Source organism: Rutilus rutilus (genome assembly GCF_951802725.1).
Source record: "Rutilus rutilus genome assembly, chromosome: 25".
NCBI lineage: Eukaryota > Metazoa > Chordata > Actinopteri > Cypriniformes > Leuciscidae > Rutilus > Rutilus rutilus.
This window is the reverse complement of record NC_140229.1, coordinates 26,690,456-26,713,990: the sequence shown is the minus strand read 5'-3', so window position 1 is coordinate 26,713,990 and position 23,535 is coordinate 26,690,456. Positions and strand designations below refer to the sequence as shown.

The 23,535-nt window shown below is 37.4% G+C and overlaps 1 protein-coding gene across 1 annotated transcript; it reads left to right on the top strand.

The window, feature by feature from the left end:
• The first annotated feature begins 11,179 nt into the window (after positions 1–11,179).
• Positions 11,180–23,250, top strand: ca9 (carbonic anhydrase IX). The gene is made up of 11 exons (XM_084401134.1): positions 11,180–11,538; positions 15,055–15,087; positions 16,233–16,403; positions 18,307–18,449; positions 19,597–19,689; positions 19,820–19,886; positions 21,381–21,538; positions 21,637–21,763; positions 22,722–22,778; positions 22,861–22,954; positions 23,063–23,250. Exons 1-11 carry the CDS (start codon positions 11,421–11,423, stop codon positions 23,142–23,144), a joined length of 1,143 nt encoding a protein of 380 aa, XP_084257260.1. The 5' UTR covers positions 11,180–11,420; the 3' UTR covers positions 23,145–23,250.
• The last annotated feature ends 285 nt before the right edge of the window (positions 23,251–23,535 follow it).

Here is a 23,535-nt window from a genome sequence, read left to right as displayed (position 1 = left end):
CAAATGAGAATGGGTCATCCTGTAAAAGATAGAAAGAAGGGAATTATAAATAGTTTTAAGCACACCAAAAGTACTTATTTCATGTATTTCTGTTGAACATGAGCATTTTGAGCTTAAGTGTGCAATATGTGGATAATACTGTACCTGCGGTAATCGAGTATCTGTGATACATTCTGTTTATCAAGAAATGTCCATCCAATAAATGACCATCCATCCATCCATCCAACCATCCTCCAAACAGCTTGTCGGGTCACTGGAGTCCTTCTTGCTGTGAGGTGACACATGACTGTTTCCCACTGAGCCACCGGATAGAAACACTTGCCAAAGTTGAATCCAGTCTTTCAGTTCGTCATGACCAAGTAAAGCCTGGTAACTTCCTCACAAAACTCTCAGAAAGAAAGAATGTATAAAGACACAAATCCACCCACAGAAATTACATAGGCAGATAAACTAAAACGTAAACTTTGTTTTATATTGTCAATGGGTCAATGACATGACGTGCATATTTTTGTACATGTGCATTATTTCCTTTTAAAATAATTAGATAAATTCATGACATGTATCACTTTATTTTATAAATAAATAAAAGGAGCCCTCCCCCCGGAATACGCATTAAACTTTACTCCCTCTAATTGTACGTAAGTGTGAACTCGTGAAACACAGTAACAACTCGATTGCGCAGTCCCAGGGGCGATGAGGGGATATTAACAGCTTCGCTAGTCACAGGACTCTCAATGCTTGTGGTTAAACAGGCGAGTTGTAGCTTGAGTTGGAGGCAATGAGAATAACAATGTGGAGACCATTGTGTGAGCTCCTTGAAATTCCAAGAAATCTATGGATCGTGAATAGTTAGCCATGGGTTTCCTAGAACCACCGGATGCTGGGGTGTTACTGATACAAGGAGATAGTTTCTGAGTGGAATAGGCCATATTCTATCTTGACCATAACAGGAACTGTTTAATGAGTAATTCCCACTCCAATAGGTTAATGGCAGTTATATTAAGAGGTGGTATGCAAAGGATGACAGATATATTGAGTTCATGGACCAGTTCATGATGGATTAAATGAGGTTTTATTTAACAAAGTTCGGGAGGAGCAGGTTCAGATAATTAACCAAATTATGCACAGCTGGAGATTAATCAGTAATCAACTCAATGACAGAGTATAAATTCACAGCAGACCTATCTCTGTTCATTGAAAGTTTGTCAGCATCCCTCCTCCACCCCATCTCCTCACTTCCAGTTCCATCTACACTTCCAGTTCCATCTACACTTACCAACTGGGGGGAGTACTTTGGGTTCGGGCCTAACTCCGAGCTCGGAGCCCTCCCCCCGGACAGCACGCCAAATACGCATAAACTTATTGTATTAATTATATGTAGATGTGAACTCGTGAAATTTACTGCAGAGCCAGAGTCAACAAGCGCTGGAACACATTGAGAAGAATTAGCATAGGTAAGTGTGAGGAGAAGAGTAAAACACTTCGTCAAAATCGTAGTAAAAGATGTACTCACTTTAGTCTGGGTGGGTTTGTTAGGGCTGGGCATGAACATGTGACCTGGTTGGCCACAATAGAAGCATAGGTGGTTCACTCGACGTCGTTAGCGTTCCTCCACAGACACTTGACACAGACACAGATCTGCATGGGTTCAGTTGGTTCTTGAATATTCGCAGCTGGGGGAAAAGTTGAGCTTGCAAACGAACTTGTTGGGTTATTGCCTAGAAGATTAAGTTTTTGGGGTAGACCTGACCTGTTGAAAAGAGATGGTATCCATCCCTCCTGGGATGGTGCTGCTCTTCTCTCTAGTGGCACGTGGTCTTAGAGCTCAAACGTGACAAACTGGAGCCCAGGTCAGGCAGCAGACAGACTGGCTAAACCGACCATCTGCTAGCTGTCTCAGAAGTCAGAGAAATCCCAAAATATAGAGACTCCTTCACCTAGATATTATGACATATAGACTGTGTCTGTTCCCCAAATTAGTAAATACAAAAAACTCTCGAACCCATTTAAGGGTAAAAATTTAATTGATGTTAAACAAATAAAAAACTGATATAATACAGATGAACAAATGATAAAGCTTGGGTTGCTGAATATTAGACCCCTTTATACCAAGTTACTCTTTGTAAATTATATGATTACAGATCATAACCTAGATGATCTAGTTTCAAATATAATTCTTTTGAAGTGATGGTGCTTTTTGTAACGTTATCTAGCGTAAGTGATAAATCCCTTTTGACATTTGTGTTGGCTACTAAATACAGGCCACCAGGGCACAATACAGACTTTATCAAAGAATTTGCTGATTTTCTATCAGAGTTAGAACTGGCTGCTATTTTAACATCCATGTAGCTAGATAATGAAAAAGACTCATTGGGATTGGCATTTAGAGACATTTTAAACTCTACTGGAGTTAGACAACACGTGTCAGGATCTACTCGTTGTCGTAATCATACTCTAGATTTAATATTATCACATGGAATCAATGTTGATGCCGTTGAAATTCTGCAGCAGAGCGATAACATCTCAGATCATTATCTAGTCTCATGTAAACTTCATTTAGCCAAGGCTGCAAAACCTACTCCGTGTTTCAAATATGTTAGACCTATCACTTCTGCCACTAAAGATCAGACAGTGTATTGTAGTATCCTTGAGGAAAAATTCGATTCATTCATTGCTATAGGAGAGGAAGAATTGTCTTAACTCGTTAAATCATCTAAATCAACATGTATGTTAGACCCTATACCAACTAAGCTACTGAAAGAGATGCTTCCAGAGGTCATAGATCCTCTTTTTAATATCATTAATTCATCTTTGTCATTAGATACCAAAAACTTTTAAGCTGGCTATTACTAAACCGCTTGTTAAAAAAACGTAACTTGATCCTACAGAATTAGTCAATTACAGGCTGATCTCGAATCTACCCTTTCTGTCAAAGATACTAGAAAAGGCGGTATCCTCACAACGATGTTCGTTTTTTAGAAAGAAATGATTTCTGCAAGGATTTCCAGTCAGGATTTAGACCGTACCATAGTGCTGAGACAGCTCTCATTAGAGTCACAAATGATTTGCTCTATCATCCGATCGTGGTTGTATCTCTCTAGTGTTACTCGATCTTAGTGCTGCATTTGACACTATCGACCACAACATTCTTTTGAATAGATTCGAAAATTATGTTGGCATTAGTGGAATTGCATTGGCATGGTTTAAATCATACTTATCTGACTACTATCAGTTTGTAGTAGTAAATGAAGATCACATATATCATATCGATCACAAGTTCAGTATGGAGTACCACAAGGCTCAGTACTAGGACCGTTGCTGTTCACTCTCTACATGCTACCCTTGGGAGATATCATTAGGAAGCATGGCATTAGTTTTAACTGTTATGCTGATGATACTCAGCTCTATATCTCTTCACGCCCTGACAAAACTTAATTCATAAAATTAACGGAATGCATAGCTGATATAAAAAACTGGATGACTAGTAATTTCCTACTACTCAATTCTGGAAAAAAAACAAACAGATTCTAATTATTGGACCAAAAACCTCCACACGTAATAACCTAGAATACTGTCTAACACTTGATGGCTGCTCTGTCAAGTCTTCGGCGTCAGTTAGGAACCTGGGTGTGCTCTTTGATACCAATCTTTCATTTGAAAGCCATGTTTGTAGCATATGTAAAACCGCATTCTTCCAAATCTAAATTATGTCATATGCTTTTAATGAAAAATGCGGAACAGTTAGTTCATGCGTTCATGACCTAGATTATTGTAATGCTTTACTGGGTGGTACTATTCCCCAGTACTTGAGCGAGCTCTTAACGCATTATAGTCCTTCACGTCTATTGCGATCTCAAAATTCTGGCCAGTTGATAATACCTAGAATATCAAAATCGACTGCTGGCGGTAGATCCTTCTCCTATTTGGCACCAAAACTCTGGAACAGTCTTCCTAACGTCTGGTAAGCAGACACACTGTCAGTTTAAATCTAGACTTAAAACATCTCTTTAACCTGACATACACATAGAACATTATACATTTGTATCATTCAAATCATGTAAAATGTTAGGCTGCATAGATTAGGTCAGCCGAAACCAGGAACACTTCCCATAACACCTGATTGTTACATCATGAGAAGAATAGCGTCTACGCTAATATTAGTCTCTCTGTTTATCCTGAGCTTTACCGTAGTCCGCCAGATCCAGGCCGTATCCAGATCTGATAAAGGACCTGCGCCTGGATACGACGACAACGCAGTCCTGAAGTGTCAACTAGACTCTCCCCTGCGAAGGCCTTCCCTTCCCAGATAAAACGTTATCAAAATGATGCCAGTTCACATGGATCCATTATGCAGGCCAGACAAGTAATTTGGCAGTCACTTTGTAAAGAAAGCCTGCGCACATATAGTCTATATTCAAATGCACATACCTATAGAATAAATATGTAATATGCATATGCACGCAGTCACCGTTTTCAGATTTTTGAAGTGATAACGTTTTCAAAAACTTTCAAAACTTGCACCTTGGAACCTATTTAAAAAGTTTGTGTTCTCGAACCACCAAACACCATTGTCATGCAAATGAACGCTCAGAACACATTAAAGGTTTTCTGTTTTCAGTTAAAACGGTGTTGTGTAAGCGGCCCCTAAATTAATAACTACTGATTTTTTACAACGGAAGTGAATCAATAAAAAAAAAAACTGACTTTAGCTGGACAAACAACAAACTTTTTTCTAGAGCTGCTGTAAAACCAAAACAATCTCAGTTCCATTCATTTCCTATTATCACTGTAAAGCTGCTTTTAAACAATCTGTATTGTTAAATACATATATAAATGAAGGTGACTTGACTTTATCGCCATTGAAATCAATTGACTGAGATCTGAGCCCACGTCTTTGCATGCTAGTTTAGTCAGCAATGTCTGACTGAGGCCTTGTTTGAACACTGGCCTCAGCGCTACCTCACTTTTTAGCCACTTTATGCCGCTAGGGTACGAAACTCGACGGCATAATCAGCTGCTGGGCAATTTCGTTGGCGTAACTGTAGCAACTGCAACAAAACATCTCTCCCTCCCGCAGGATATTCAAAAACGTATCGTATTTGCTTAGAGAAATATCAAATGAGGTTCTTAATCACTCATTCTGATCCCACATCCCTGATGCCCAATCGAGAGCTTTGCCAGTTAACAGTGACATCATGAACGAACATTTAGTGGAATCCCTAAGGAAGGCTTCAGGCTGGTTATCAAAATAGATGGTGCAATGATGCAAAAAACCTCTGCATTTTTCAGCTGTGCCATCAAATTTGTCAGGTAAAGAGAACCTTACCAGATCAGGCCTAGATGATGGGAGAGTCTGAATATAGCCTGTGAGATGTCCGTTAGCAGCTCGTAGATTGGAAAGTTGGTTTTGAAAATCCTTGATCATTTCGGTTTGGTAAGCAAATGCGGCCTTTAGTTGTGATTACTCTGCTGGATTCTGGTCAGGTGAAGTATTCTGTAAAGAGTCGGTTGAGTAGTTGAATCCATATGTGGTGTTTTATTAAACACAGTAGCAACAACAAAGTAAGATTCAAAACAGGAAGCGTGGTCAACAAATGTGCACAGGGTCGGTAATGTCAGAAACGTTTGGTAAAGACAGGGTAAACTGGCAATACTTAGTAACATGATGCACAAACAACAAGGCTTATAACAGGTAGGAACATGAAGTGATGCAAGAAGAACCGGCAGTGTTCAGTACTCAGGAGATGGCTCCCTCTGGCGGTTGGAGGAATGGATGCAGATGTTACAATAATAAATATTATGTAATGTTTTGGTATCTTAAACCCCCAAAATGTCAGGTGGTGCAACCGTCCAAACACATGAACCGACTAAGAAAACACCAAACACGACTTTGGTAACACCAGTTAACATGAACTAACAATGAACAATACTTGTACAGCATTTATTCATCTTAGTTGATGTTAATCTCAACATTTACTATTTTCATATGCACACATTTATATAAATATATAGTTTTAAAGCTATTGAGATAAATTAAAAACTGTTGTCCAGCAATTTGTGTGTTCTCAAATGTCAGGGTGGCACAACTGCAAACATGGCTCTTTTATTATAAATCAACAAGGTAATAACAGTAAAGATGATAATGCTGGAGCCGACTGATCCTTGTGGCCGAATGAAAAGATTTGTTGATCTCTCTCAAATACTGTAAAAATAGCTACATTCAAGTATGGGTAGGTTTGTACACTTTCCATGTCAGGTGGTACAGCCAATCTAAAACTTGGACAATGCTATTTTATCATAAACTTTATTATATTTAAAAATTCTATGTATAAACTTGCTAGTATAGACAAGAGCTAATACAGGCATCCAAGTAGAAGCCTGTTCGATGTAAAATTAGTTGCAAAAGTCAGGTGGCGCAACCAGGAAGTCAGGTGGTGCAACTGTAATGAATGTCCCTATATGAAATAAAAAATAATTAAGCTAAGATTGTCTGTAATTATTCCATTTATTTTAATTGTTCTGAAATGTTACTTTTAAGTTAAATATGTTTAAAACTTTCAACTATTTTCATGATAATAATTGTTTGTAATTTTGGATACCACTAACGTATCAAGTAAAAAAAAAAATCACATTTTATAGGTGTCTTTATCTACTATGTACTCATAAAAAAAAAATAGTTAGGTACGATGTACTTGTTGATGTTGTATTGTAAAACAATGCTATTGCTGCTACTGAGGAGGGATGCGGGTAAGGTTAGGACAGGATTGGTGGTGTGGGTCGGTAATTAAACAATTTAATAATCAAGTAAAAAGGAGTTTATACCTGTATGATATTACGCTATACCCACATTGGACCAGCGGATTGGAAAACCGATGGATGATTCAGCTGCACGTGCAACTCTCACTCTCATTGTGGGTATTCTCTAGCTGTTGAGTGTATATCAGTTGTACACTCGTTATTGTGGTGCAGTGTGGGATTGAATGAGTGCTCTAGATAATGTCCACTATGGTTTTGGACACCACTACAAATGGCTGTCCCCTCAAATAGTGCCCTGTTTAAGGGTGTAGGGGCGATTTCAGACACAGTGTCTGTTCTTGGAGTCTCTCCTAATGCGCTGATGAGTTGAATCGGTTGTGTTTGATTAGTAAGAGTTGGGAAACTCTGCTCACTGACGTTGTAAAAAAACACCCTTTTGGAAGCTGTATTTGTAAGAGTGTGTATGTTATTCCTGTGTGTGCAGCGATTCATCCTCTCTCTCATGGGTCAGCTCGGTCTTTCTGGCAGTCAATCAATCTTCTGTGCTTCGCTCAGTTTTGACTCCTGCCTGTGCAGAGGTTCACAGTTTGACTTGCTCACTTTAGACTTACCTGTTAACTTGTCTGTCCGCCCTCTCTGGTACCAATTTAGACTGTTTGTTGGACTTTCCCTTTGGTATTACTCCTTGATTCACGCAAATCCCTGTCAGAATCGAGACTGAGTTCTTGATGTGCCTTGCTAGAATTTTTGTTTTTCCTGCAAAAAACGTCAATCAAGCCTGATATCTTATGTGATATCATCTGTCTGCCTGACATATTTTAGAACGGCTTCCCTCCATAGGGAGTTTTCACTCCTAGTTTATTTGAGGACTTTAAGCGGTCTCTGCCCAAATCGTCAGTTCCCCAAATGATCTTAGACCCCCTAAAGCCTTCTACAAACTGTATGATTTCAGCAATTCTATAAGATTATTACAGATCACACTGTACGACGTGGATCTAATAAACTTGGGTACGACATGTATGTAGACTTTACGATGATGACACCTAACTGACTTGTAGGCTACGACGCAAGTTAGTATAGAAGAATAAACCGTCATCAGTATGAGCTAGAGGTAAACAAATAGAGCAAGATGAATTTTTATTTGACAATTGTGGTTTTTGTGTGCTGAAAAAAGTATGTTGTACAAGAAGACCTCTGCTAAACAAGATTTTCTTCCTTATTTAAATCCCACATGCCGGTATTCCTTTCGCTCTTTTCGCCTTGTCGTAGATTTTTCCCTAAACCTAACTACGTACCTGGATCTCGTCTACAATCGACGTCCCCGAACGTCTACAGTCGACGTTAGTTTCTCTGGGTCTCGTCTACAATCGACGTCCCCGAGCGTCTACAGTCGACGTTAGTTTCTCTGGGTCTCGTCTACAATCGACGTCCCCGAACGTCTACAGTCGACGTTAGTTTCTCTGGGTCTCGTCTACAATCGACGTCCCCGAGCGTCTACAGTCGACGTTAGTTTCTCTGGGTCTCGTCTACAATCGATGTCCCCTATCTCTCACTTCCTAAACCTAACTAACTTGCTGCGCAGCAAATAATAAACAGAGAAGACTTCAGCAAATGTCCTTTAAATGCTTTAATCACGGCCGGGAGAGATTCCTGAGCAGTTCTCAGAGAATCCCCCGAGAAGAAGCACGACCGGAGGATCTCAGACAAATTTCAGAGAGAATCCCACCAGCAAACACGAACACAACAGTTTTTTATAGAAAAGGAGAATGGGTGAAAATGATAAGTCAAGTCAAGTCATCTTCATTTATATAGCGCTTTTAACAATGTAGATTGTTCCAAAGCAGCTTTACATTGAGAATGGGAAATTAAAGTGTTTTGGCTTTACAGCAGCTCTAGAATAAAGTTATTGTCCAGCTAAAGTTAGTTTGATTGATTCACTTCCGTCGCAACGATCATTAGTTATTAACTTAGGGGCCGCTAACACGACACCGTTTTAACAGGAAACTCTTAAGTTCTTTCTGCGCAAACTTCAAAAACGCTTGACATGATACATTACATAATTTCCCTACAATTTGATTGGTTCTTCATATGGTCCTTCTGTTTCTAGGTAGAAGTAAACTCTGTTTTAATGATTACTTCATAAGCACAAGTTTTGAAGTTTAGACATCTGTCTAGTTTCATTTCCCATATTTATTTTACACTCACACAACCAATGTCATGAGTTTTCGCCAAAGGGGCTTTTAAAATTCAAAAGCATATGAATGTTGTTCCTGCAAGAAAAACAAAGGTTAGTTATGATTAATTAAAAAATCCATCACAGCCTCCATGGTATTTAAGTTTTAGCGCCATGTCGCATTGATCAATACACCATTTCATGTTGCATTTTTATTGGCTAGTCAGTAGACGTAAGTCGTTGCAGCAAACACACTGATCATGATAAATCTCTGACACTGCCAGAAAATGATCGCAGACTACCTGACAACGACCATCTTTGAACCTCTCTCACTGGACGACGTAGGATCTTTCGTCTGGGATGGCCCAAAATTGTACAGTATACTGGGCATAAAAGGAGCCACAAATGAAAGCTGTCTGAGTTCAGTTTGTCTATGGGTCCATTTATGATTAAGGTTTACCATTAATTGCTGCCATCTTCTGTCATTTGACAAAAAATATACTTTTTTTTACAATGGATGGTTGACTTGGTAATATTTGGAGAGAGTTGCATTAAACTATCCTCAACATATAAGATGATCAAAGTTCTTTTGATCGTGTGGAGGTGATTTGTAGCTTCTATCCTTCAACAGAAACCTGGGGTCCGAGTTCTTGAGGTGTTGTGGAGTGAACAACAAGTGGTCTGAGGCCACTGGTTACCTTTCTGGTTACCAAACTGGGTTTGGTTCATTTAAAGTGTATTTGAGTGACACCACACTTAAAGTGGAAAACAAATGAGTCTTGAATAAGGATCCAGCACCTTGACTGTTTAGTCATGACAAATTGGTGCTCCTTTATTTGATGTTGGAACACACATTTCCCAACCCTGGTCCTAATCAAACAGACCTGATTCAACTCATCGTTACTAGAGTCTGAAAGACCTGAGCTGGGTGTGTCGGATGAGGAAACATTCAAGTTCCTCCTTTCTGGTTTCCCAAAGCATTGAACAAGGCATCACTTGCTCTTTTTGACGTCGCTAAATCTTTGGAACCGATGACTAATAAGAAGTACATGTTTGGTTGGAAACCAGTAAACTCCCCCCCCCCCCCCCCCCCCCCATCAAAAAAATAAATAAAAATTCACATCCTTGTTGACCGTTCTTATACCCTTTACTGGTAAAGGATCACCGTTCTTGAACAAAAAAGGTTTTATTTTAGACAAACGTATATTGCACTTATAACAATTGTACATTGGTGGATAATTCTTAATGCTTTCTGTCCTTTCTTTAATTTCCTTTCAACACAAACTCAGTAAACAATGTTAATAGGGTTTAGAAGTAGAGGCTCATTGCAGTGTTACTCATTTAATGCTCTTCACGCTACTGATTAGAAGAGAAGGAAAGAGGAGAAAAAGTTTTAAAGCACTGCTTTGGGAAAGTGACATTTCTCTTTTGACTGCTCCCGTTTGACACTGGTTTTACACTGGATGAAATCCAGTGCAATAGTTAGTTTTGATGGTCCACTTTAGACATTCTACTAACTATAAGTAACTTTGTAACTACATGTCAACTAACTCTCATTAGAGTATCAGTAGACTGTTAGTAAACTGTCAGGTTAGGGTAATAAGTTGACGTAGTTGCAAAGTTAGTCAGTACTAGAATGTCTAAAGTGGACCATCGAAATAAAGTGTCAACTAATAATTTGATTAAAATTGAGATATTAGTTATTAAAATGGGTGCTTGTTTTTTCATTGAGATTTAAAAAAAAATGGCATGTTGGACTTCCATGTGAAAAGACAAATACAGCAAAGCAAATTGAAGCATATTACCAAATCTGTGATTTATTCTAACATATCGCTGATGTATAATTTTTGCTTTGCAAATGAATTCTGGTTTCTTTGACAAAATATAAGAAAGATCCAAGTGTCATCTGCATGTTGTAAAATACAACTGTGTAAAGAGTGTATTGATAAAAGCACACAAAAGAAAAACAATACCAGTAATATTTTCAGATACAAAAATGTTAATCCACAATCAAAAGAAGATTTTTTTTTTTTTTTTTTTTTTTTTAAATACTTGTGCCTTTAAACTTTAGACTGCAACTTTAGGACAAAATTTTAGAGCAAATTAAATCTGAAAAAGAGCCTTTAAAAGAATTAGCCACTCAGTTTGTAGCTCATTCACACTGAACTTTGATCAAGAAAGGAGGGAGAGATGAGGTTTATGAGAGAGTGAGAGATTTGGTTACACTCTAACTCTGAGAGAGAGAGAGATAGGGAGAGAGAGAGAGAGAGAGAGAGAGAGAGAGAGAGAGAGAGAGATAGAGATAGAGATAGAGAGAGAGAGAGAGAGAGAGAGAGAGAGAGAGAGAGATGCCTAGGCACCTTGAGCAGCTTGAGCGTTGTGATTGGTTTATTTTGTGAAGCCCAGCCCCAGTCCCAGGCTCCTGTGAGTCCCTCCAGCACAGGCTGAGACCGGTTCTGTGTGTGAGTGAGACTGGACCTGTGAGGTTAACATGCTGCTGCTTATGCTCCTCATCCTTCATCTTCATCTTCAGGTGCCCGTCACTGCGTCTTCATCCTCCTCTGAGGAAGACGGGAGCAGCGAGAGGGATGATGGGGAACACAGTAAAGGTGAGTATATCTGCATGTGAGCGTAAAATCAGTTATGCATCCATCAGTGTCATTGTGTGTTGTGAATAATCCGACCTAAATTCTGCTGATCTGTATTTAAGTTTGTTCATTTTCCTGCTTTTCTCCTGCTTTTTAGCAAAGTTCTGCGGACTTTATTGAAAAGTCAGTGAAGTTAATGTCAATGAAAAAAGCTTGACCTTTTAACATTTAATTCGTTTAAAGTGTAGTCATAGTCAAGTTGATTGCAGAAGAATGATGCACACAAAGCCACAGAAGTAGCAATTATTACTGAGAAAAACTATTTATGCTAAATTAGCAAAAACTGCAAATTATGGAAGTGTTTTCTCCTGCTGACTTCATCATGACTGTTGACTTTGGGTGGTTACTGGCTTTCATCCATGTGTATGATCATCCATCTCTTTGATTTTAACACAACAGGTGCATTCTGGGATATGATCTAAAATTTCACCTACATGAGTAATTATCACCTCAACACCAGCATGAACATATAACCAATATTATCTTTAGCAGATTTCATGTCAGTTGTACCTGGAGATATTTATTGCTTTGTTAACCTGCCGATTATCAAGGGAAGGGTGTGTGTTTACTATGGTTTGTTGCCAGTTAATGTTTGATTATTGTTAGTTTATTGTGAAATAGCTCATAAAGCAAAATGTCATTGATAATGAGTGAATGGAAAAATGAAAAGTGATAATCCAGCAAACAGGAAAGTCCTTCTTCCATGATCACATTGATACAGTAAGTCAGAGCACTGCAAATATTTAAATTCCTCCATAAAAACTAAGATGCAGTTAGCAGTAATGAACGAAGACAGAAAGACATAAATCCTCCTTGAAAGTCGTAAAGCTACCCTTTCTTGCTATGAGTTTAGTGAGTGCCAGTGTGAGACATTCATCACATATTCCTGGATGGTTTGTGGTTTCTTGTGGTTGGAGAGCGTTTGGTCTACGTGCCGCTCAGAGAGTACCAGCGTCTCCAGCTCATCGCTTCCCATGCACACATTCTGACACAAACCTGACAGACTAGAACAATCCAAAATAAGTGGGATATTTTTGTGTTTGATCCGGTTCAAAAGTGTCTACCTGCTGGATAATCCCTGTAAGGGCAAGTGTGCGTATGTGTGTGAGAAAGAATGTCTGGTCACATGAATGAAATCTCCACCGTATTAAATCTGCGTCAGTGGTCCAGGAGGGAGTCAGGATACAGAAACTGCTGTACATAGGAAATGGGGAAAAACAAACAAATGAAGATGCCACATGAATAATTAAAAAAATCTAAATTACAAACTCAGATTTCCTGTGCTACAGTTGTGAAAGCACTGCTGAAACATATAGCGCTCCATAGAGACAAAGTTTGTGCCTGAATTGCATCAAATCTGCTAAAAGTCAGCATTAAATGGAAGCTGCAATAGTCTTTTCTTCTCTATTGTGCCGTATATCCGAGTGAAGCGCTTCTGGAACAAGATCAAATGTGGGCGGGGCTTGATTTTGTCTGTGGGGAATGGATTGGATAGTTGTGGTTTGCTATTGGTGGATCTCATGTGAGTGACAGGTTATTGCTCCGCCCTCATCATCAGAGTTATTCTGATTCGAGATTACCAGGAACATGAATTTAAATCAATAATTATGTGCACTGATAAATCATTTATATGATTTGTCAATTTTGATTTCATGGTGACTTTACTGTGCCAGTTTCAAAATGAATGACTAAATGGCAAACATGGGCAGTTAAGATATTGAATGCGATGCGAGAGTGATGTTGTTCTGGATATCAGCATCACGTCGGGTGGTTTGTCTCAGTGTTGGGCATTTAATGAATTTGCCTTTACTTAAAGCTCACAGGAGTTTGATCTAGCGCTGACCACAAAAAATGACATCATTATGACTTAAACTCTATGATGAGCTGATGAGCAATCTTTCATACGGACTCACACACTGGCCATGAGTGTTTCCACATCTCTGTGTTTGCAGAACGAGCATCTGATTCTTGAATCCTTTTCTTGCTGTGGCCTGAGCGTTGAATTTGTTTAATGCATATCAGGTTCGGCGGTCATCTTAGCGTCAGGCGTCTGTCCTGCAGCACATAATGCTCACATTGACTGCGCCGAATGAAGGAGGGATTGTGTGAGTGTGCTGATGTGTGTGAATAAGGAAAAGATACTGTCTTTCTCAGTCCTGCTCAGAATGACCAAACCTGTTCTCACAGGCCTGGATTGCTCTGGAAGGACTCAAATAATTGTCCAAGGACTACTCATTTCTAGTGCATTAGTATATTACAGTAGCTTATATTATTACCGTTTCTCATAGTAAGTCATTAGGGGTAAAAGCAGCGAAGCTAGTTCTTCTGAGTCTTCTTCATGTATTTGCAGTGACCAGAGTAATATTGGATAGAGCCTTATTAAAATAATTTTGATTGTATTTTAAGATGAACACTTACTGGACTGAAGCAACTCAGGTTTACTTGATTATCCAGGAAACATTTTCTAGAAAATTCATGAGCAACAAATATGATCATCAGGCTTTTGAGGAAGGTTCATTTGTTCATCTCTCAATCATCATTGTATTGCATTGCATTATATGTTTTAAAACTACAGAGCTTTGATTATTAAACTAAGCATTGAAACATCATCTTAGACATATTATTGGCAGATATAGAGTGACGAGTCTGATGACTGATATGCATTGAGTATCTGCTATACTGTTATAAAGATATTATTGATGTACATTACTAGCATCAGAATTTCCTTACTTCTTTGGTCATGTAAATATCAGCGTCTACGGCAAACTGCATATTTTTATCTGCATATTTTTCCTCTGAATAAAGTTTTTTATTTTTTATTATTATTATTATTATGAGCTCCATATTCTCACTATATCATAAAAGTCTGATGTATAAAATATGAGTTTCAACAAAAAACACGTATGCAATTTTTAAAAGAGTTTTTTTTAATAAAATATTTAGTCTAAAGATTCATTAAAAAGGTCAATTTCAAAAACTTTGATTTGTCTGACTTTTTGTCAGGCTTTACAGTGTTAAACTTATGAATTGATATTTTGATGAAACCTAATTAAAACAAATCCTACTGTACAGTCAACGCTATAACTTAAAAGCATTATAATTCTGCAACCCTGATCAAGGAAGTTAAAATTTTGCAAGTTTCACATATTTGATATACACATGCTCTTTGGCTCTGTTTAAAGAAAGCATATTTAATATTTAGTATTTAGAATTTAATGAATGAATGTACGCATGTGTTTTCCACCTACACTCCGCTCTAGTGTTGTAGGTTATTATTCTTATTGATAGTGCTAGTAGTGCTATATGACTTATTTCCAGTGATGAAAAATGTGTGCAAAAATTACTAGCTATACCAGCAAATAAGACAACAATTATTACACACACACACACACACACACACACACACACACATTTTTAACAGTCAAGCTTTTCAAGAAGTCTTTCTTTCCTGACATGATCTCTTTCCATTCTTCACAGGTTCTTCTCATCAGCACAAGTGGGGTTACCATGGTAAATATATACTATTACTGCCCACAATAACTTTTTTTCTTTCCTTTTCCTTTAAATAACTTATAAGAGTTTTCCTTATGGTTTTGCACCTAGCTGAATCAAACTTATTAGCAGACAGTCTTAGTTACAGTACTTTAATGAGTCATGACCTAGTAACACTGTAATATATAATAGCCTGAAGTGAATGAAGGGAATCGTAATTTATATTATTTGGTTTAGAATTCTTTTAGCACTTATTTCATTAAATAAAGGTTTTTGTACAAGTCATTTCATAACAAATGAAAAATGTAATTACAATCAAATCAGGTCAACATGGAATCAAGGTAAGCAAGGTTTTCAGGCTTTTATTATATATATTATATACAATATATTATGCCAATACTTTTATTCATGTTTCTTTGACCCTTGTCACTTTCAGTTATTTATCAGTTATTCAGCTGGTTTAATGTTTGTAGACCTATTTGTTGAACATAACAGGATTTAGTCTGGTAGCATTGTGCCACTTTATTCACTTGGGAATGATAAGCATTTTCATTTTTGGAATGTATGAAGTGCTTGTTTCTTACAGAGCTCTTCATGGCCCTGTCACCCTGTCCCGCTCATAAAGCCAATGAAAGAGCAATATCCCATAGTCAGTGTTTTGTACTAAATTAAACACATGAACGAGAACCTTAAAGGATTAGTTCACTTCAGAATAAAGATTTCCTGATAATTTACCCTCCCCCACGCCATCCAAGATATTCATGTCTTTATTCCCTCAGTCGAAAAGAAATGAAGGTTTTTGAGGAAAACGTTCCAGGATGTTTCTCCATATAGTGACTTCAATGGGGTCCAACGGGTTGAAGGTCCAAATGTGAGTTTCAGTGCAGCTTCAAAGTCTCGACACGATCCAGCCGAGGAATAAGAGTCTTATCTAGACAAACCAGCGGACATTTTATTAAAAAAAAACAAAAAAACATTTATATACTTTTTAACCATAAATGCTCGTCTTTGCAAAGAAATTCAACTGTGTCCTGAAGAAGCTTTATCTATAGTGCTTTTTTGTATTTAGTCCAATGCATTTGAAGAATACTGCTATTTGTCATCAGGCTCTGAACTTTGAAATGAAGTGATATGGCTGTTATTAATGATTTTCATCGCCTCAGATCAGGACAGATGGAGATCTGCGTTTGAGCACTGCAGTGGAAAGTCTCAGTCTCCAGTCAACATAGACACTCGTAAGGTTTTCTACGACCCCAAACTCCCTGCCATTAAACTGGAGGGGTACGATCTCACCGGCTCCCCCGCTCTCACACTCATCAACAATGGACACACATGTAAGTCAAGGCCCTGTCACTCCAAACGCAAGAGTTTCAGCACGGACAGATGTCACACGTGGAACTATACTCACACCAGAACAAAACGTCTCTGGAATTAAAAACAGGGACGTTTTAGTTCAGCTGTCAATATATCAATGAATTAAAAAATGCATTTTTGGGCGATCGTGAGGCGAGATCATTGTTAGTTGGCACAGGTTTACCTTTTTCGGTAACACTTTATAACAACTGCATGTTATTAATCATTAGTAAAGCATTAATAGACTTTATTCTTGATTTATAAGCATATCTATAATGTGTTTAATAATTGTATTTTCATACTTTCAATCATTTCTAAATGAAGTATAGCATTATTTACAAACCAGTTGCATTATTTACCATTATTTACAAACTAGGTGTTTGTCATTGATTAATAAGATCACTTAGAAAGTGTGAGTAAATGTAATAGATTCAGGGAGTTATAAAGCATTTAGTAGTGGTCAGTTCACTATGATTGTGAGCTCATCTAAAGTTAGGACTAGTTATGCCTTGTAAATCATTTATAAAGGAGATTTAAAGACTCACTGATCTTCTAAACAGAAAAAGGAAACACACACACAGTGATACAGAACATACAAATATTTAACAGCCTTTAAATCTCCTTTATAAACGCTTTACAAGGCATAACTAGTCCTCACTTTAGATGAGCTCACAAAAATAGTTAACCGACCACTACTAAATGCTTTATAACTACCATGAATTACAGTAGAAATACATGTTAATAAAGCATTTATTAACACACTAAGTAACTATTACTATATGTCTGAATAATAATATGTATTTAAACAGTTTATTAATCATTTACTTACGCTTTCTAAGTGATCTTATGAACCACTGACAACTCCTAAATAACCGGTTTGTAAATAATGCAATACTTCATTTAGAAATGATAAATTGATCATTAATAAAGTATGAAAATACAATTATTAAACACATTATAGATATGCTTTAAAATCAAGAACAAAGCATTTATAACTGTATTTATAAACTGCTTATTAATGTCTATTAATGCTTTATAAATGACGAATTAACTCTAATGATTAATAGCGTGCAGTTATTATAAAGTGTTACCATTTTTTCTTAAATACCTCCTGTGGAACAAACATTAAGATAATGAAACAGTGTGTTAGAAGTATGTTTCTGCTCAACAATTTTACATTTTAAACACGATATTGCAAGTTACTTTGTGTATTTTTTAAGTCAAAGCAATTGTCACATCTCCGAGCAACACACAATAGCAGCGTTTCGTTTCCAAATGAATCAGAGTGTTTGAAAAAACAGTTGAGTGAATGTTTCAATGACTGGCACACGTTTCGGTCCTGAATCCGTGTGGATCAGATTTGTTGAGTGAATCATTTAGTCTTAAAATTCACTCATAAAGAAGGTCACTTGTTGCCAGATTAATACTTTTACCGCTAGAGGACCAAAAAGTTTAAAGTTTAAAAGAGTAGCTTTAAATAATACTTACAAATACAAATACAGTTAATGGACTTCATTTTACTTTATTTATTTACCGGTTGTTTTGCTGCTGATTTTGAAAGATTAAATTTGACCAAATAAAAGGCTGTCAAATGGGGATAATTCGTTCAAAAAACAGTTGCTTGGAATTATTTTATGATACTTTTGCATCCTTTTTCAAAGCTAAAAAAAAAAAAAAAAAAAGTAATTTTAATTAAATTTTGTGTTCAAAAATTAAAGTAAATAAAAATATAAAGTGTGACACTTTTGCCCTCGGTTGAAACCAGACTATTCTTCTGATTTGTTTCAGTTCTTTGTATTGCTTTTGGTGTGAAAAGTCCTCCATTTCGCTGGCATATGTTGACTGTCTGAGTCTGAAATGCGTGTTTTTCTGTCCCTCCGCCAGTGAAGCTGAGTCTGCCGAGCAGCATGCGCATCGTGAGCGGATTTGATCAGATGTACGTCGCAGCCCAGCTTCACTTCCACTGGGGAACCACAGAGGTCCCGGGTTCAGAGCACACCGTAGATAACGTACATTTCCCTGCTGAGGTGAGCAGAGATGGAGGCCGTTTAATGGTCTCTGTAAAACTATAGCCGCTTTCACACGCGCAGCCTTTTCTGGAAAACTACAATGACCTTTTATCGTTTAGAGATCATGTTGAGAAGTGTATGCTGGTAAATCACTTCTGGCTTTTTCAGCGATGAGAAAGGGATGCTCTCTCTGTGTGAACAAAGCTTACCAGTTGGAGTACTTATGAGGTCAGGACTGCTTTAGGCCAATCATAAAGTTCCCATATGGATATACGACATACACTATTTCTGTTCACAGCAATGCCTGTGACTCCAACAGGTGGTGAAACTGAAGTGTTTTGCTCGTCTAGGCATGTGAAGAAGTTTGTGCTGCTGTGTGAATGCTTTCACTAAAACGACAGAAAGCTGCTGTTTGCGTGAAGAGCGGAGAGTAGGCCTACGTTTAACAGAAAAGGCAATCCAGCAATTTTAAGGTGTGAATATTAATGTGTTAAAGTGGCTAATGTAAAGCAACAGGCAATAAGAGCAAATATCATGGCATTAATTGTTTTCCGTATGGATTCCCAAACTGATCTCATGAGAAACCATAACTATTGAACGAGGTGACGATATTATGTGAATTCATATGATGTGATCCGTACTAAGATTTGTTTTTTTCTTCATAAATGTAAGCATGAAGCTCCAGCCCTATACATAACCGTTAATGGGCTGTATGTAGATCATACAAATACATGCAAATGGGATTCATATAATGTGTTTTAAATATAGCCTATGTATTTGGTCAACATTTTTTACAACTTTTAGAATAAAATGTTTTACATTTCATTTTTGAATTAAAAGTTAGGAAAAGAAGCATTACAGCATTGATGCATTACAGTTCACACATCTAGCAAACGCATTCTTTTGCTTGGAGTTTGACATTTAAAAACACAAAACACTGACTTACAGATGTTAATTCTAAAAGAGTTTCCACATCCCTAGTCTCCCCTATATCTCAGCTTTCTTTTACAAATGATTCCATCATTAAGTCAACTTCTCTCTAAAAATCAACACAGAAAAAGTCTGCAGATTCTTTCTTTCCTAATCGTGAGTGATTACAAACATTGCAAGTAATGTGTAACATATTGCATAATACTACGTTACGACAATTTCCCCATTTCCCCAGATCCACGTGGTTCATTATAACTCCAAATATGCAAATCTGACTGAGGCTGCCAGTAAAGCTGATGGATTGGCAGTGTTGGGAGGATTCATAGGTGTAAGTATTTTGACTAAAACATTTCTGGCTACAGTAAAGTTTTCTAAGCAGCAGAATGTGGTTTGATTAATACCAATAACGTCTTTGCAATGCGTTTGTTAATATTTTCTTTTGACTTTTTCCTCAACAGATTGGCCTGCATGAAAATGACAACTATGAAAAGATCCTGTCTGCTTTAACAGACATTAGCATAGAGGGTAAGAAACTGGAACTGATGCCACATTTATACTGAAAGGTGGCACAGGAATGCTTCTGAAGTGGCATTTAGGGGGACTGTTTAATGCTGCTCAGAAGTGGCACAAATCACACTTAAATTACAGCTGTATTCAGAGCAGGCATCATTAGCAGGCAAACATTCTTTTCGAGCTTTCGAGCACTTTTGGAGTCCTTAACATGCTCAAAACAACACTTGAAACTTTGCACACACATTGGCTTGACAGCGCACCCTTTTATATTGACTATTTTGAGTCAAAGTTATAGCGCCACCAACTGGCAGCAGGAAGTGTGCCACTTTCAAAATGCTTTGAAATCACACTCTTATTTTTTCAACTCTGTCAGAATAATGTCAAGACACAGCAGATGTACAGCTGTGAAAGGATTCTTGATATCTTGAATGTGTCAAACTTTATTTTATTTTTGTGTGTGTGTGTTTTTGAGACTCTTTGCAAGCTTCAAATTGCATGAAACCCGACACACACATCCTAAAAAATGTTAGAGGGGCTCAGTAGGGCCACCTTTTGACAAAAGTGTGGGGGGGGGGGGGGGGGTTAGTTTTACCTACAGTCACCAAACGCTGTAAATATATTGTTCTCATCAATCCGGACAACTTTCTAATTTACAGTCATTAGCTCTGACCAACAGGAAGTCAGATATTCTGTACATTTTATTATGTGGATTTTGGAATCATCTCTGAATTTTTAACTACTGCTCCAAAGGGCTTCATACGATTCACACCAAACTTTCTCAACATGATGCCAATATACCGAAGATGCTAATTGCGAACGGGTATTGGATATCTTAAACGGTGTTGCCACGGTGAGGGATTAAATTATGGACAAAAATGAGAAACTGGAAGAGTCTTATTTCTTCTAAATAATAAATTATACACCATTTATTTCTATATAAAATAATACAAATAAAAAAAAATGTAAACAAATTTGATTATTTTTTATATCCAATATATAATTACTGCTTTATGTGCAGATTTTATTAGCTATTGCATTTGGATATATATTTAGACATTATCAAAGACTACTTTCTGTCTCAGTTTAGATTTTATTTTTGTTTAAAATTTAAAATTTTCTCCAACTCTAACTGATCCTTTAATCTCATTCTGCCTCAGTGTGTGTGTGTGTTTGTGTGTGTCAGTCTGTTTTATACTGTTGTGGTTCTTTGTCATAGTGGCACCAGCTGCTGCAGCAAATATGGCATATTCAGTTGATTTTGACATAGTTCTTTTACATTTACCCGCTTTAAATGCATATTGCCCGTCATCGCTGCTTGCAGCTATATTTTAGTTTGGCTTTTATGTGGCATTGCGTCTTTACACTGAATTCTGAGCAGGCACTCAGCCTTAACTCGTCTGTGTGAAGATGCCTTAATATCTGTCAACAAAGAAAAGCATTGCTGATGTTTCTGAACCAAGTGGAGATGTATTATCGTCTAACCTGATCTAATGGTCTTTTTGTCAGAGTCAAACACTGAGATTCCTGGTTTTAATGTGCGCCATCTTCTGCCAAACAGCCTGGAGGGGTTTTATAGGTACGATGGGTCCCTGACGACCCCTCCGTGCTTTCAGACGGTCAGCTGGACTCTGTTCAATGACTCCATCCGAGTGTCAAGAAGACAGGTCAGGCTATTCTCACGGCCTCATCTTGAACCTTGTCAGAAACAGGACATTTAAATGGCAACTCATCTGAATCACTGCGTTCTTCTTTCTTCTGCTAGCTAGCGGCATTGGAGAACTCGTTGAAAACCGAACACAAAAAGCTTCTGTCCAAAAATTTCAGAGCGCCACAACTTCTGCACGGGAGAAAAGTGCTGACATCTTTCCACACGGCATCCACTACGGGAAGTACGTACAATCTACATTAGGTCTCTCATAGCTCTTTTAGACCTGTGTTACATTAAAAATGTAATTAGTCTAATATAAATTCGAAAAGTAAGACTGATTAGCCCTTGTTAATCGCCAGTGGGTCACTAGTTCTTAAGACACAGTCTTAACTTATGTTAATGCAACTGGCCCCTAGAAGTATTGGAAGTCTTATTTATGAAAAAGGCTGAATATCTTTATATTAGAAAAAAGCTACATGATCAAATTAAGCATATGATGCGTTGTAATTATTGTGTACATACACGTTGTTCTGCAAAACTCTTGGCGACTGCAGTTTTTGCTGTTATTGGGGTTGGAGTAGGGTAGCTTTAGGGTTAGGGTTCATTCAGTAGTGTAATTACATGAGATTACATGCAGGTGCTTTGAATTTATGTACGATTTATGTACACCAGTGATTAAAAACACCTAATATTAAGTGGCTCTATGTATCTTTTTAAACCCAACAAACATCTAAATGCCACTTGGATTAATATTATTTCAAGAAAATATTCAGTAATGCCACAGATTTAACTACACTGACTATCAGACGAGAACAAATTTTGAATTGAAGTGAGCTGGAAAATTGCACTAATTTTGCAACATCAACACAGTTATTGAACTGAAACGAATCCACATCGAACTAAATTGAGCCGAATAATGATACAGAGCTGCTTTACAGCGGAAATTAAATTAATTTACAACATTAACAGTTTATTACTGTGAAGCTGCTTTGAAACAATCTGTGTTGTGTAAAGCGTTCTAGAAATAAACGTGACTAGACCTGTAGGTTTAGTATAATGGTCTAAGTACTTAGTGAGATCACTGTAGATAAGAAATCATACAACATACATTTTATCTTGTTTTTTTGACTGTTAAATAACACATATGATGCTTAATTCACATTTATCAGTGTATGTAGATAAAGTGTTGCTTTCCACAGAAGCCAGAGAAGAAGAAACGGAAGACAACAATGTAGAGAAAACTAGTGGAGCCGAATGTAAGAATCTATCATTTACTGTAGTTGTGTAATGCAAACCTGATTGCAAGTCAACTGGAGACAATTTGATGTTTGTTGACAGGGCACATTCTGGCCATTACGTTTGGCGTTCTGCTCGCCGTCACACTGCTGGTCTTCTCCATGTACACATATCGACAGCGGAAAAAGTACTCAACGTATGTTCATGCCCATCTTATTCATCACCACTTCATTTAAGACAGTTTTTGTTTGTAAGTTTTACTGCTCTGCGTTCTTCACACGCTTCTCTCTCTGTCTCTCTACAGGTTTAAAAAAGACTCCAAGCAAAATGTCATTTATAAACCAGCCGCCAAAGACATAGATCAACCCTCTGTCACCGTCACATGAGCCACGTTTATTCTGAAACTCTTGTGTCTTGTTTGTTTGTTGAGGAATGAGTCTTGAAGTGAGATTTTGGAATGAATTTCCCAAATTAAATATGGTTTGCAAATTAGTAGAAGCGATTGTCTGTGATTAATCTTATAATTATGTTGTATAGTTGTATGTTCTGGTATGTTGTAGCTATGTCACTATCAGGATATTTTTAAAATAAAGGTTCCACAAGGGGTTTTCGCAGTGATGCCAAAGAAGAACTAATGGAATGGAAATATGATGAAGGTTCTTTATGGAACTACAGATGCCAATAAAGAACCTTCATTTTAAGAAAGTAAATGTGTCTAATACTGGAGTTTTAAAAAATATATAATTTAGCTTTTTCTTCCAAAATGTTTGAATTTAG

Excerpts from the sequence above, each read along its gene's own strand:
- ca9 (XM_084401134.1), top strand. The coding sequence starts at position 11,421 with ATGCTGCTGCTTATGCTCCTCATCCTTCATCTTCATCTTCAGGTGCCC. Across the intron at positions 16,404-18,306 it reads CATCAACAATGGACACACAT|TGAAGCTGAGTCTGCCGAGC; the intron begins GTAAGTCAAGGC and ends TCCCTCCGCCAG. Across the intron at positions 21,539-21,636 it reads TCCGAGTGTCAAGAAGACAG|CTAGCGGCATTGGAGAACTC; the intron begins GTCAGGCTATTC and ends TTCTTCTGCTAG.